The sequence below is a fragment of the Ursus arctos genome, chromosome X (assembly GCF_023065955.2).
Source record: "Ursus arctos isolate Adak ecotype North America chromosome X, UrsArc2.0, whole genome shotgun sequence".
Lineage (NCBI taxonomy): Eukaryota > Metazoa > Chordata > Mammalia > Carnivora > Ursidae > Ursus > Ursus arctos.
In genome coordinates this window covers 19938343-19951984 of record NC_079873.1, presented here as the reverse complement: position 1 = coordinate 19951984, position 13642 = coordinate 19938343, and the positions used below count along the sequence as shown (strand labels likewise).

The window sequence follows — 13642 nt, the reverse complement described above, 5'->3', positions numbered from 1 at the left end:
ACTCAAATTGTTCATGGGAGTGTAAAATGGGACAAGTCCTACAGCAATAGCTCATAAAACTTCATGTGCATTTTCCTCTCTGTGCCAACAATCCTCCTTCTAGGAATTTTCTCCGAGGAGAACACAATATGCACCAAGTTATTCAATGCAGAATTATCTGTAAAAGCAAATTACTGAAAATCTTATTGACGACTCAGCAAAATCATTTGAATACACCATCATCATACATTTATACAGTAAAATACTATCCAACAATATAGAAACAAGTAAAAAAGAAAAAAGATCTCTATGTGCTAATATAGGATGATTTTCAGGATATCATATTAAGCGAAAAAACACAAAGTACAAAAGCATCTATAGAAAAATATCTTTTGTGTAAGAAAAAAAGTAAATAAAAATAAATACACATAATTCCATTCCTGGGTAGATACCCCAAAGAACTGAAAACAGGTGTTCAAACAAAAACTTGCACACAAATGTTTATAGCAGCACTATTCACAATAACCAGAAAGTGGAAACATCCCAAATTCCATCAACTAATAAATGGATAAACAATGAGGTCTATCCATGCAATGGAATATTATTCGGTCATAAAAAAGAATGAAGTACTAATACATGCTACAACATAAGGGAAACTTGAAAACATCATGCTAAACAAAAGGAGCCAGGCACAAATGGTCACATATTTTATCATTCCATTTACCTGAAATATTCAAAATAGGCAAATCCATAGAGACGGAAAGACTAGCAGTTGCCAGGGGATCGGGGAAGGAAGACTGGGGAGTGACTGCTTAATGGATATGGGTTTCCATTCAGGGGGATAAAAATGTTCTGGAACTAGATAATGGTCATGGCTATAAGCACTGTTAATGTATTAAACATCACTTATGATAAATTGTACATATAAATTGTATATGTATTTAACCACAATAAAAAGGGCAATTTTCCATGTGCCTAAAAATGAAAAAGTTTGTAGGACATTTGTGAAAAATATAAGAGAAATAATTTTTTATTGGAAACAGAATATAATTAATGGCCAAAATGTTTAGAATACAAAATACAGGGGCGCCTGGGTGGCTCAGTCGTTAAGCGCCTGCCTTCAGCTCAGGGCGTGATCCCGGCATTCTGGGATCGAGCCCCACATCAGGCTCCTCCACTGGAGCCTGCTTCTTCTCCTCCCACTCCCTCTGCTTGTGTTCCCTCTCTCGCTGGCTGTCTCTCTCTGTCAAGTAAATAAATAAAATCTTTAAAAAAAAAAGAATACAAAATACAGGTCCTAATACAGGTTATCAAAAGAGAGGGCGAATAGAGGAATAGAGGTTTGAATAGCAAGGAAGGTTTCATAAGCAGGCTTTAATCTCACCACTGTAGGTTAGTAGTATCTAGAGAGAAGGACAAAAAGAAACATAAAAAATAGGAGTCAACATTTGATGTAGAATCTTCCACAATTTTAGTGCTTCTGTTTGTTTCATTCATTTTCCTACTAATTTTTTTCATTAGGACTTAGTTAATATTTTCTGTCTCTATTTGAAAGCACGTCAGGGACTGGATCCACACCATAGAGTTATCCTTTTACAGCTATGCAAAACTCTACAATTTCTTCTAAGTCCTCAAAGTGGATTGCAAAATTCCATTTCCCTTCCTAAGATCTTGAGACTTTATTGGGCTCTCCTAAGGGACACTGAAACAGTGGGCACTTGTGGATGTATGGTGGCAAAGCATGGAATAAAGACTTCCAAGACTAGCTCTCCTCCAGAATGCCAAGTCCTTTTCTTTGCTGATGTATTACTATGAAGAGGTAACAAGATGACAATGGAAACACAAAGATGGCTCATTTACTCAACAAATGCTGCATACTTTCTCTGCACTTGCTACTGTGACTGGCACTGAGATGACTAGGACACGGGTCCTTTTCTCAAGAACCTCCCTGTCCAGTGGAACCTAATTTACAGCCAACAAAAGTCATGTCCAGGTAAGTGATAGGACTCATTCAAAATGATACAGGCAACAAACATAACCAGAACTCGAACAATGGCCTCCTCAGTTCGGGGAGATAAAAAAGCACACAGGCTCCTTTTTTCTCTTCTTCATGGACACACAAAAACTAGAAATACACAATTAGCCACATTGTGACCAAACAGCACCATTGTGTAGCCACACTGTATAGCCACACTGTGACCAAACAGTACCTACATTACACAGGTTGGCAGAAACAAGAAAGACAGTCTGCATATTTTAACTTAACTAATGAATAAATAAATAACATCCCACATTTAAAAAATACACACACCCTTATTTTTTTTGTAAAAGGAAAAACATGAAGGATAATCAGAAACTATTAAAAATGGTTACCTATGGAAATGCGTAGAAATGAAGAAGTAGAAAGCACAGGGATGAGAGTAAGACTTACTTGAGTCTATCTCAATATCGTTTTGATTTTGAAATCATAAAAATGTCTTACAATATTCAAAAAATAAAATTAAAAAGAAAGGATTTTTTAAAACCCTAATACGAATACAAACACCAAATGAACCTATAAACTGGTAAAATAGCATACAGAAAAAATTACTTCATATACCTTCCAAACACAATTCTCTAACTAGACATCTTTACCACGATATAAACCAAATAAAACTGGAAAGAAATTACAAACTTCATTTAGGAAGGTTGTCAGGAGACATCCTGGTTTAGTAGCTCTAAAATTTCTAAAATTATTTTCTGTCTATTTTAGAGGACAAGGGTTTTCACTGGGGTTGAAGGCAGATACAAATATAGAATTGGGCAAGATAAAGAAGAACCCTGTGGTGCTGTATTTGAATTGAATATATCAGTATGAAACCATGACATATATATAAAGTCTCTGAACTCTGTTCACCAAAAGGGTCTAGAAACCATTACACCCCAGTAGCAGGAAGTACCATCCATCCCCGAGATCTGAATACCATTCTCCATTAAAAGAGCCATGACTCTTGGGGGAAATGGTTGATTTCAGGTCTGGGACAAGAATAATACAAGGAGAACCTGGAACATCTTGTTGGTCCAGGAAGCAAGGAAATGCTCAAAGACTGATGGGGTCATGTCAAAAGGACACAGGAGGCAGCTCAAAGAGGCTTCCACTGCCAAATGTGGGATAATTTGAACATCACAAAGAAAATTAATGATAATGAATACTGAACTGTAACAGTAATTTTCAGTCCATGAGTTTGAAGTGATCATTTTAAAAAGGAGAGGAAAAAAACATCAGTAGATGCTGAAAGCACCGGGTGATACCTGGTGGGGAAAAGAGACACAGGGTCTCAAATTATTGGCCCATATTTACATTAACCCGAAGGTGGAAAGGTAGCTTTATAAGGAGAGATCTGACAAACATCATTTTAACCAAGAGATCAAACTTAATATCACCAAAAATGGGACAAAGTGACCTTATGCGCCCCTGGTATGATCAGTGGGAAAGACACAATTTCATCGATATCATACTTTTGTCAGGATATTTAACCTGACTTTACGTACCAAAAAGCAATCAGGCAATTCCCAGACCATGGGAAATTCAACAAAACCAGCCTAGTCCCTTCAAAGATGTCAAGATCATGAAAGACAAAAAAAAAAAAAAAAAAAAGCCAGAGGGGGAGGAGGAGAGACGGCGCTGCTCTACACTAAGACTCAAGAGGCATAAAAACTAAAGTGGACTCTGCATCTGAAAAAACAATCATTTTGCGCTAACTGGGGAACTCTTAATACGAACCAACATATTAGATGATACCATGAGAAGAGTACTGTGGCTAAGTAGACAAGCATCCTTGTTCCTAGGAGGTCACTGATGAAGCATGTAGAGGTGAAGTATCATGGTGTTTACAACTTACTTTCAATAAGTTGACCAAAATAAAGTCTGTTTGTATACAGTTGGGAAGGGGGAAGAGGAAGAAAGTAAACAAATGTAGAAAATGTTAAAAATCCACAATTAGGGCCCAGGCTTTCTGAAGAGGGCAAGATCACACAGATTTTAGGCTTTGCACCCACACACATCTGTCTGGTGTTATGGCATATCCTTCTTTGTATTTTTCTCTTTTTTTTAAACACTTTTTAAAAATGAAAAAACCATTCTGAGCTGGGGAGCTACACAGTAACAGGCATGATTTCCTTCTGGGGAAATGAAAATGTGAGACTGTGGTGACTATAGTCTGTGACAGAGTCCAACTCTGTGACTATAGTAAACACCATCGAAATGTACACTTTAATAGGTGCACTGTATGGGATGTGAATTATAGCTCAATAAAGCTGTTTAAAAGAAACTGGCTGTGAGTGGGCCATAGTTTGCTGACCCACGATCTACACTTGGTGATAATAACGAAGCAAATCAAAAAAACAGATACTGAAGATAATTTCCCCTTCACATTTTACAGAAACTAAATCAGGCTTGTTTACTCAAAAAAAATGTTTTGCCAATGATTATGCAGCTAAGAAAATCTGACGCATTCATTTATATCATTTTAAATTTTGATTAGACAAAGCAAGTTGATTACTAAACCTTATTATTGTACTGTACTACTATCAAAGAGCTAAAATTTTAAATACATCAATTCAGTAGGAATTAAAAGACATCACTTATTGCTGCAGCTCTCAAAATCAGCAAGTCTAAAATGACCACACAACTGAAATTCAAAAATAAGTAAAAGAGCAAACTCTTTGGATGATAAGAGTCATGAAACTTCATTTCATGGTGTTGTTTTTGCTTTTTACATTTAATTTTGACATCACTATGCTTCCCTCCATATTACAACATATTCTACACCTAAAAACAATTGTGGTAGGTCCTTTTCCTTTAAAGGAAACTGTGTCAAAGTACCAAGTCATCTCAAATTTTGCTTCTTTCAATCTCAAAATGGCACTCTCTTGAAAACAAAATGTAAGTACCTTTCTCATGAGAATCAAGCGCATCGTCTTCAAGGTCATCATCAAAAATTTCTCGGCCATCTTCCACATAGCCGATACCATCTGCAGGAACAAAATTTAAAATTGGGATCAAGTTTCTAAAAGTGGCCAGTAATATTTTAGCCAAAACAACAACAAAAACTCCTTTTATACTGACTCAGATATTCTCCTGGCCTATGCCATTTTTAAGTGCAGCAGAATCCTGTTCAGACAGGTGTCAGATGAATATAGCATCTACACAGCAGGTTTGCTGTGTCAAAACCAAAGGATTTATGCTATGCCCATCTAGGTGAGCTAGGGAAATGATCTGGCACAATAGGATGCTTAACGGTAGTTTTACTCTACCAAAAGAATAAAAAGCAAAAGAATCGAGGCCCGGAAAAGCACCTCGGTCTATGAGGGAAAACGCAATACTGGCTAAGTCCAACTACAGAAATAGAAACATAAATATGGTCTCAGGTGCAGTCCACGCTGCTCCCTGTGGTCAGGCGGTCAGCAACCGCATGCCCAACAAGTCACACTCGACAAGCAGGAACGAGTGAACTTTCAACATGGGTTGTAAAAAACATCAGGACTAGCCTCTATCTGGTGCTGTCGACCGTCCAAGTTACTCTTCATGCATATAGCTTTGTGTAATCCTCACAGCCACTCTGTGCAATAGACAGTTTTCTTATCCCCACATCACCTGAGGATACCCCACAGGCACGTGGTTCCACCCAGTTCCTACAGTCATTTCCTGGAGGACTTACCTGAGGTATGTGCCTGCATTCTCCAAAATACCCCAAAATAAACTTTCTATTGTACTCGCTCTGCACTCTCAACTTATTCAAGAAAAATCTGAACCAACAATACCATCTTAACAGTGTCTTACATCTGCTCATGAAAAGCAGCAACTCTACCACATAAGACTTGACGAAAAGCAACTAAAACAATGCCTAGGAGGCAATTTCTTCCCACATACCATCATCCACGATCCAGTCATCATCCTGGCGGGCCTGAACCAGCTTCGAATACTGTTCTTCATCAACCTCTTCATAAACGCTTGTGAAGTCCTCAACCTGCCGCCATAAAAGTTTGAGAAAGCTTCAAATGGAGTGAAAGTGTTAAACAATTCTGATGAAAAATTGTCAAATTGAAACTGGAATGGCAGCCTGAAGGAGTAGCGGCAACCAAATCATGAGTTCTGACATTCAACACCACTACCAGGTTTGCCTTAAATAGACATCAATTAACTTAGTATTCCTTTTAGGTGGGTGTTAACACAAGATATTAAATGATTCCATTAGCATAATATACTTGTCACACCATCAATTACTCATCTACTTCATAAAAAACAAACTGAATTATAGCCAATTCTTTGTTAGCTGCTTTGGGGATTATTCACTTGTAATTTCTAGACTGGTTTCACCTGTACTTAGCAAACCCATAAGGCATGCCAACTCCCTCTCCCCTAGCTGATGTTGCCCTGCAAACTGACAATTTTAGTAACTATTCAACCAACCAAATGTAGTTCAAAAGGAAACTTTCCCCCACCTATTCCCCTCCTCAAATCAGCAAAACAATCATACTCTTTATTCTACGGGCACACTAGAAATAATTTTTGAGTGATCCTTATTTGCATTACCATGGATCCCCTACCATTCTCAGGTCTTGAGACTGCAGACACTGAAATGCTGAGCTGTGTGAAGGGCAAGTTCTCCAATAACATGAGCTGCCCAACTGCCAGAGGGCCAGAACGCCGGTAACTCTTGGCACGAAGAGAGTAGACCACTTCAGCACAGTTTAAGCAACAAACAGAACAGAGGCACATGGCACATGACCTCAGCTGCCATCGACTTGCCCAGATGAGAATCTGGTGGGCTGCTCAGAAGAACTCATAGATACCGATAAAAACTGCCCCCTTCTCTCCAGAGGTCAAGCAGGTAGGGGGTGGAGGAAATGACTAACTCCAGCTGAAGAGCTAAGACTCCAGGAAAAACCGCTGGGACACAGAGCTTTGAGTCCAACGGGCAGAGCTGACTAGACTCCTGCCACAGCTACGAGAACTTTTAACAATTGCAGGATCAGGCTTAGTTTTCACCTGCTGTTTAACCTGTTCTGTAGGGATCACTGGCAAATGTTGATTTGGCCTTTCACCATCTGATAATAGAAACTACCTGCCCTACCAAATTAAGTTTTGACTCAACACAAACACAAACTAGTCCAATTAATATTACTATACTGACCAATTTCCTTTGCGCAGGGGAAGGGAACTGGCAGGATTGTGTTAGTTGAAGTCCATTAGGTGCCTTATTTAAGCAACTCACTTTATACTATCAAAAAGACACCAGAAAACTACCTTAGAAAAACATTTTGAGTAAAAAGTCATTGACTCTATGTCAAAAAAAAACGTGCTACTGCTCGGCATGAACTCTTAGAGCCATGCAATTAACATGAGTGATTAGAGGAAAATCAGTCACATTGTGTCAACATCTGAAATGCCCCCACACAACTCCTTTAAAGAAGTACGTACATTAAAATGCTTTACTCCTGCTTTACTGTAATCCTTTTAGCAACCCTTTGTGATCTGGTTGACTCACTTAACTCGAGTGACTAATGCCAAATGACAAAAATCCTCTTCTACTTTCTTAATTGCACAACACAGTAGAGGCCATGGTTAAATATGCATATTCTGAAGCCAGACTGCCTGTGCTCAAATCAAGGCTCTGCCACTGTGACCTCAGGATCCTCACCTATGAAATGCTGTTAATCACAGTATCTAACTTTTCATGATTATTGGAAAGATTAAATAAATGAATTTATTTGTAAAAGCACTTAGAACAGTGTTCGCTAAAAAAGTATAGTAGCAGCTGCTGTTATCATTTTTTTCTCGTATTAATTAATCACTTTCAAGCCCTGAGGCAGCTGAGATCATCAGGAAGCACACTGAAGGTGAAGCCAGACAATGCTGTGTTAGATGGTAACCACTCCAGTTTTTTGTTTTGTTTGGTTTTTTTTTTTACCTGCAGGCCAACAACAACAGTGGTTAGAGGAAAATGGCCAAAAGGGTATCACATTCAATCTTATACACAGGACACAGCAGAAGTAAGGCCCAAGTCCTCACCCACTGCAGATGAAATTAGGAACAATTTTCTCCAAGGAAAAGTAGTGCTTAGCTAGACTGCTCAATACCTTAAGAGTAAAGTAAAAGCATTTCTAAGTTCCTCAAACAAAGCTATGAAACTTACCAAGCTGCAGTGTGCTGTTTTTTTAAAAGAGTTTATTTATTTATCTGAGAGACAGTGAGCAAGAGAGAGCAAAGCACACGAGTAAAGGGAGGGGCAGAGGGAGGAGGGAAAAGCAGACTCCCCGCTGAGCAGGCAGCCCAATGCAGGACTCAGATCCCAGGACCCCGGGATCGGGATCGTGACCTGAGCCGAAGGCAGACGCTTAACCAACTGAGCCACCCAGGCACCCCATGCAGTCAGCTTAATAAGGAAAAAAATGTATAGCTACTTTCATTTCAGAATTTAACAGCATCTGTAAAGCGCCTTACAGGAACTTAAAGAGCCAAGTAGTTGACACAATGCATAAATCTACCTCATGCCCATGCTTGCTCAATAGTAAGAAATTACTCCTAAAAGCATGAAATATATGCATATTTCTAATCAATGACAAAGGGGACATAAAATACCTACGGGCTATGAATAAGATAATGCACAGAAGAAAAAAATGGTTACTTACTTCATATTTATACTTCTCACCAGCTTTAGCCCTTTTCAGTCTTTCTAGAGCTTCCTGGCGCCCTCTCTTTGATTTCTTTTCTCGCCGGGATCGAGAAGCTACAAAACTCCCTGAATCTGACACCGCTGAAAAAAAGCCAAGTTTACATGAAATGTTACAAAATTTCAGCCATCTTCCCTCAGTAACAGGAACATTTCTAGTCAACAGGAACACAATTTTAATATACAAATGGATACTTTTCATACTGTAGATGGTTCTTGAAGGTCACGTTCATGCAGCTCCTGTGACTCCAGAAATTTTCTCTAAGACCCAGTTAAAACAACTAAAGCAACTGTTATTTTACCCTCCAAAAAGAGGAAAATTCCAAATTCAACTGATACACAGTAGAGAAAGGAAATGAGCCATTAGTCCATAACATTTCCATTAGAAATGACAGGCCGTAAGTAGAGTTATAAAAAAAGGACAATTCATTTTGTATTCTATTAATCAAAATTTGAAAGGCTTTAAAGGAGAATCTGCTCTCTACAAAGCACTAGGTGCTCTGAAAGACAAAAAGATCAGCAAGACATGGTTTCTGTACTCACCGAATGTATAATCTAAAATAGGAGATAAGGAGCAACCAACTCAAAAACAATCTTTAGAATATATGCCCTGACAGAGATTCAGATAAAGTGTTTGGAATTTCAAAGCAGGGATAAAGTGGGGGGTCAGGAGAATTTAAAAACATGGCTCTGAAGAGATTCTTGATTCCTTCACTGATTTCCAGGCCTCATTCACTTGGTTAGGACATAGGATGATAGTGCAAAATTACAAAGATTAAAACGTATTTTGTCAAAAAGTACTGGAATACCAGAAGGCCTCAGTGTTCATTCATTCAACTTTTGAATTACTCTTGCTTTTGGTCATTATAAACTGACCACAACACATACACTGAAGAGTTCATCCACAAAACTAAGACTTTCATTTACGAGCTGATGAATAACCAAGTCAAGCAGACAGTGCTGCCTGCCAGCCATGCATTTTGGCTTAACACGATTGCCATCTATGTGTGTGAAACTGACTTTTTAAATTGTATTTGGTGCTAATTATTTCATAAAAAGAAGGAGGCACAGAAAGAAGTATTGATAAGATGCATCTGAAAGCTCCAACCCCTCTGGAACGTTCATAACAACATTCAACTCACGGACAAAACATTTGACTGAAATAGAAGATGCAATTTAAAGAACATGTACCAAATGCTGACAATAAACTGCTGGAAACTAAATCTTACAGGTGAAGCATAATTAGAGATCTTATTATTTTTCTAGCTTTCTAGAAATGGAATCTCTTTCGAACATCTCCGTCTATTGTCTGACTTTCCCATTTGACTTTTAAATCCATTTTCATAAAGGCATTAAGTAAAAATTAAGGAATGCAGGTACTTAATGATGACAGCCACAAAATCTTGGGCATCACTCAAATGATTTCAAAAAATCATGAGCAGGTCAACATGACAAGGTTTCGGAGATTCCCCTTAAAGACGCCGTCGACCCCTTTAGTAGACTCTTCTGACAAAACAGATAGTTCTTCACATGGACTTACTTCACAGGCAACGATGTGCCATTCTACAGGGTTTGGGGTACAATTACAGGAAGGAAGAGTTGCCTATCCTTAAGGGGGCTTACAGTCAAATAAAGCAAAAGGACCTGAGGCTCCCTCCATCATACAGACATGGTACCACAGAAGACATAAGGACAAGTTACTGAGGAACACAGAAAAATGCTGCTAATTTTGTCTGAGAAATCAGGGAAGGCTTCAGGGGAGGTATCCAACACAGACCCAGAAAGAGCATTAGAATTTCACCATCAGAGCATAGGGGGAAAGGGGGCAGAAGCACAGAAAAAAAGCATGAGCTAAATTACAAAGGGATGAAACTGCAAGGTGTATTCAGAAACCGAGAGAAAGTCAGCATGGAAGGTAAATTTTACATGAGAGTGCAGAGTGGGAGAACAGGAGACTAGGGAGAAGCAACACAATCTGGCTCCACCACTTACTGGGTGACATGAGACCACCAGTTAACATCTCTGAGCTGCAGTGACCAGATGCCTTGTTGTTGGTTTTTAAGCTGCCCAGCACCTCAACCTGTTTGTGAAATCCCCTTCTTATAAAACTTGATGGGACTCAGAGCCCAAGTCCCACTACAGAAGCTGAAAAAGCCAATGCTCTTTCCCACACGCCCTTACAGCTAGGACATGAAAAGGCTCCATCAATCAGGAACACCTGCTCAGACTTTAAATCAGAAGCTAGTGTCAGAAGGAAAGTGGGTGGGCTAATGGAAGATTCTAGAAGCAGCAACAGCTGAAAGAGGATTACCTGGAGTCACAGAGCCAGCAATGTCCCAAGGTACAAACTGTAACATCAAGTACTTGGCCATGGCTGGCAATGACCTCCTCACTAGACCAGTTTCGTGGCACAACTTTAATCACCGTTCCTGACTAAGCAGCCCCGCCAATGATTCTCCAGTCCGCCTGGAGTTTCTGTGAATAACACAATATCCTTCTAATCCCTAAAATACTTAAATTCCCTTTTTTCTATTTACATCAGCTAGAGTTGGCTTCCGTAGCTTACACCTAAGGACTCTGACTAATGCAGAGCTTCAGGGTCCTCACCTGTGAAATGGGGATAATCATGTCTGCTTCATAAAGCTGTAAAGGATTAAATGAAGATCCTTGGCTTGCTTTGTACTCAGCAATACAGAATCCCATTTAATGTATGTGTATGTGTGTATAGATGCAGGGGAGACACACACACATACACACCAACACACACAGCCCCCCCCCCACACCACACCCAACAGTACCATTAGTCTAGCTTCTAGAAAGCAAAAATAAAGCAAAGTGGTTTTCTCAGAGAAGCCTCAATATAGCACCACACATAATTAGCTCTTTACCATCTCAACTCCAGGAAGACAGAAACTATGTCCAGCTTACCTCTCATTTTAACAGTGTAACACCAGAGCCTGGCAGAATGCCTATACCTAGTAGGTACGTAATAAATATTTGCTGAATGAACAAATGAATAAACCACTGTACCTGCTTTTTTAAATCATTAAACTCTCCCTGATCCCTTTTCATATGAAATAATAGCTAGTTATAGACCTTTCAACTTTTCACTGCCATTGTCAAGGTACCCTACCTTCTAATACCTAAGAGAAAAAAGGCCTAGAATTTCCTTCTTGGAATGTGTCCAATGCTTCATGCAGGTAAGTTAACAACAACAAAAAAAAAGCATGAACAAAATCCATTACAAAAGTTTAAATATTTGGTTCAAAATTACCATCTGAAGTACCCCCATCCTCCCCAAAAGCAGACAGACAGTAGCCTGCAACAGTCTTTCAGGTAACAATCTTTCCGCTCTAAGGGAAAAATTCCAGTCACAAGTCTCCAGCAACTACTTAATCAACACCATGACTTAAGGGGGGGGGGTCTCAAGATTACACAGTATCCTCCAAAGAGTGATTTCTTGATGTTCACAGATGACGTACAGTTTTTAGGGTGAAGAAAGACACCTTAGTGGCAAATCACTGATGGAGGGTTGCAAAGACTGTTCACATACTCACATCCCACATCTCATTTGTAATCCAGGCTAGACGACTCTCCAAAACAAATTGTCTTAAAAACGAAAGGCTAGAACAAATTGATATCTGTGATTCACAACTAGGTGAACGCAAAGGAAATTGATTAGAAAGCAGGTTCTCATTAATGGAAATGTATCTGAGTGACAGGAGATGTACCTTGAGCTAAGAAAGTAAAGCATCTGATTTTAAAGAAGTTCACTGAAGTTAAGTCACACTTTGGTTTTGAACACCGTTCAAAAATCAGAAATCAGACAAAGTCATTTACATTTTTGTATTCTATTTTTGGAAATAAAAGATTACCACTGAAAACGGAGTCATATACAGGGCATCCCAAATGCTTCTGAGCTGATGCTTTTTTTTGGGGGGGGGGGAACTTCACCAAAGAGGACTACATTGTGAACACTATTTCTACGCAGAACTTGAAGAACTTTCCACAGAATTTGAAAGAAAAAAATTGGTAATGCATGAAGTAGAAACCCATTTCCTACAAAGACAAAACGCATTTGTATCTTCTGGTGACAGCCCTGAGACCTTTCTTTCCTGCTGAGTTACAACGTATAACAATTTCCCTGGGAGTTTCTATAGAAAGGGCGCACATCCGTTCTGTCCTAGCCCTCAAGCAGATACTTGGGGCCAGAGTTGTTAGGTACTTTGAACCAAGACTGTAACCCACCGGGGCCACTCTGATGAAGGTGTGCCCAGCACGTGGAATGCAGTCACCAAAAGAAATAACAAGAAAATGCAGAGTAGTGCGGAGACCAACAGTGACACAGGCCCTGCAAGGGATGCGCTCTGGTTTGCCAGGAGCAAACGGCCCTGTGCGGAAGCCCCACCCGACACTAAATGGGTCCCAGCCGGGGACAACCGAGGTCCGCGCCCAAAAGGACCCGTCAGGCAACCCGGACGCGTGCCTCCCTAAGAAAAAATAAAAAAGACCTCTCCAGAGCCCTCACCACCCGCAATCATGCCGTGGTCCCTGCACTCCTAACGCGGTACCCCCCGTGCGGGGTCGTCCCTCACCGCTCGACCCCAGGTCGCAGTCTTCGCCGTGCACGGGCGCCATGGTCCTGGAGTATCCCGATTCCGCGCCAACCAGCCTGAAACTGGCGCGGGGGCCGACACAGGCGCCAGGATGAAAGCCAATCAGAGGCTCCGGAGGCTGCGGACTTCCGCCCGGAAGGCCACTGACGTGCCGCGCCGCGCCGCGCCCCGCCCCCGGCCTTCCCGCGGACGCGAGTTTGGCGCCCTGTTATGACCCCTTAGGGAAAAAGCTCGAGGGACTGGGAGGCCGAGGAGAGCGGGGAAAAAGAAGCGGCCGGGCGCTGGAAAGGAGCCGCCAGGAAGCTCGCTGCGCAGGCGCACCCATGCTGATGG

At 40.5% G+C, this 13642-nt stretch overlaps 1 protein-coding gene across 1 annotated transcript in view; it reads right to left on the bottom strand.

Annotated features, from left to right (window-relative positions):
* The window catches only part of POLA1 (DNA polymerase alpha 1, catalytic subunit), a 299648-nt gene extending 286223 nt beyond the window's left edge, over positions 1-13425 (bottom strand). The window contains exons 1-4 of the mRNA XM_048213462.2: positions 13289-13425; positions 8653-8777; positions 5891-5987; positions 4912-4992 (exon numbers count right to left, since the gene is read on the bottom strand). Coding sequence (XP_048069419.1) covers positions 4912-4992; positions 5891-5987; positions 8653-8777; positions 13289-13331 — 346 coding nt within the window. The 5' untranslated portion in view covers positions 13332-13425. The remainder of the gene's footprint in view (positions 1-4911; positions 4993-5890; positions 5988-8652; positions 8778-13288) is intronic.
* Between the last annotated feature and the right edge of the window lie 217 nt (positions 13426-13642).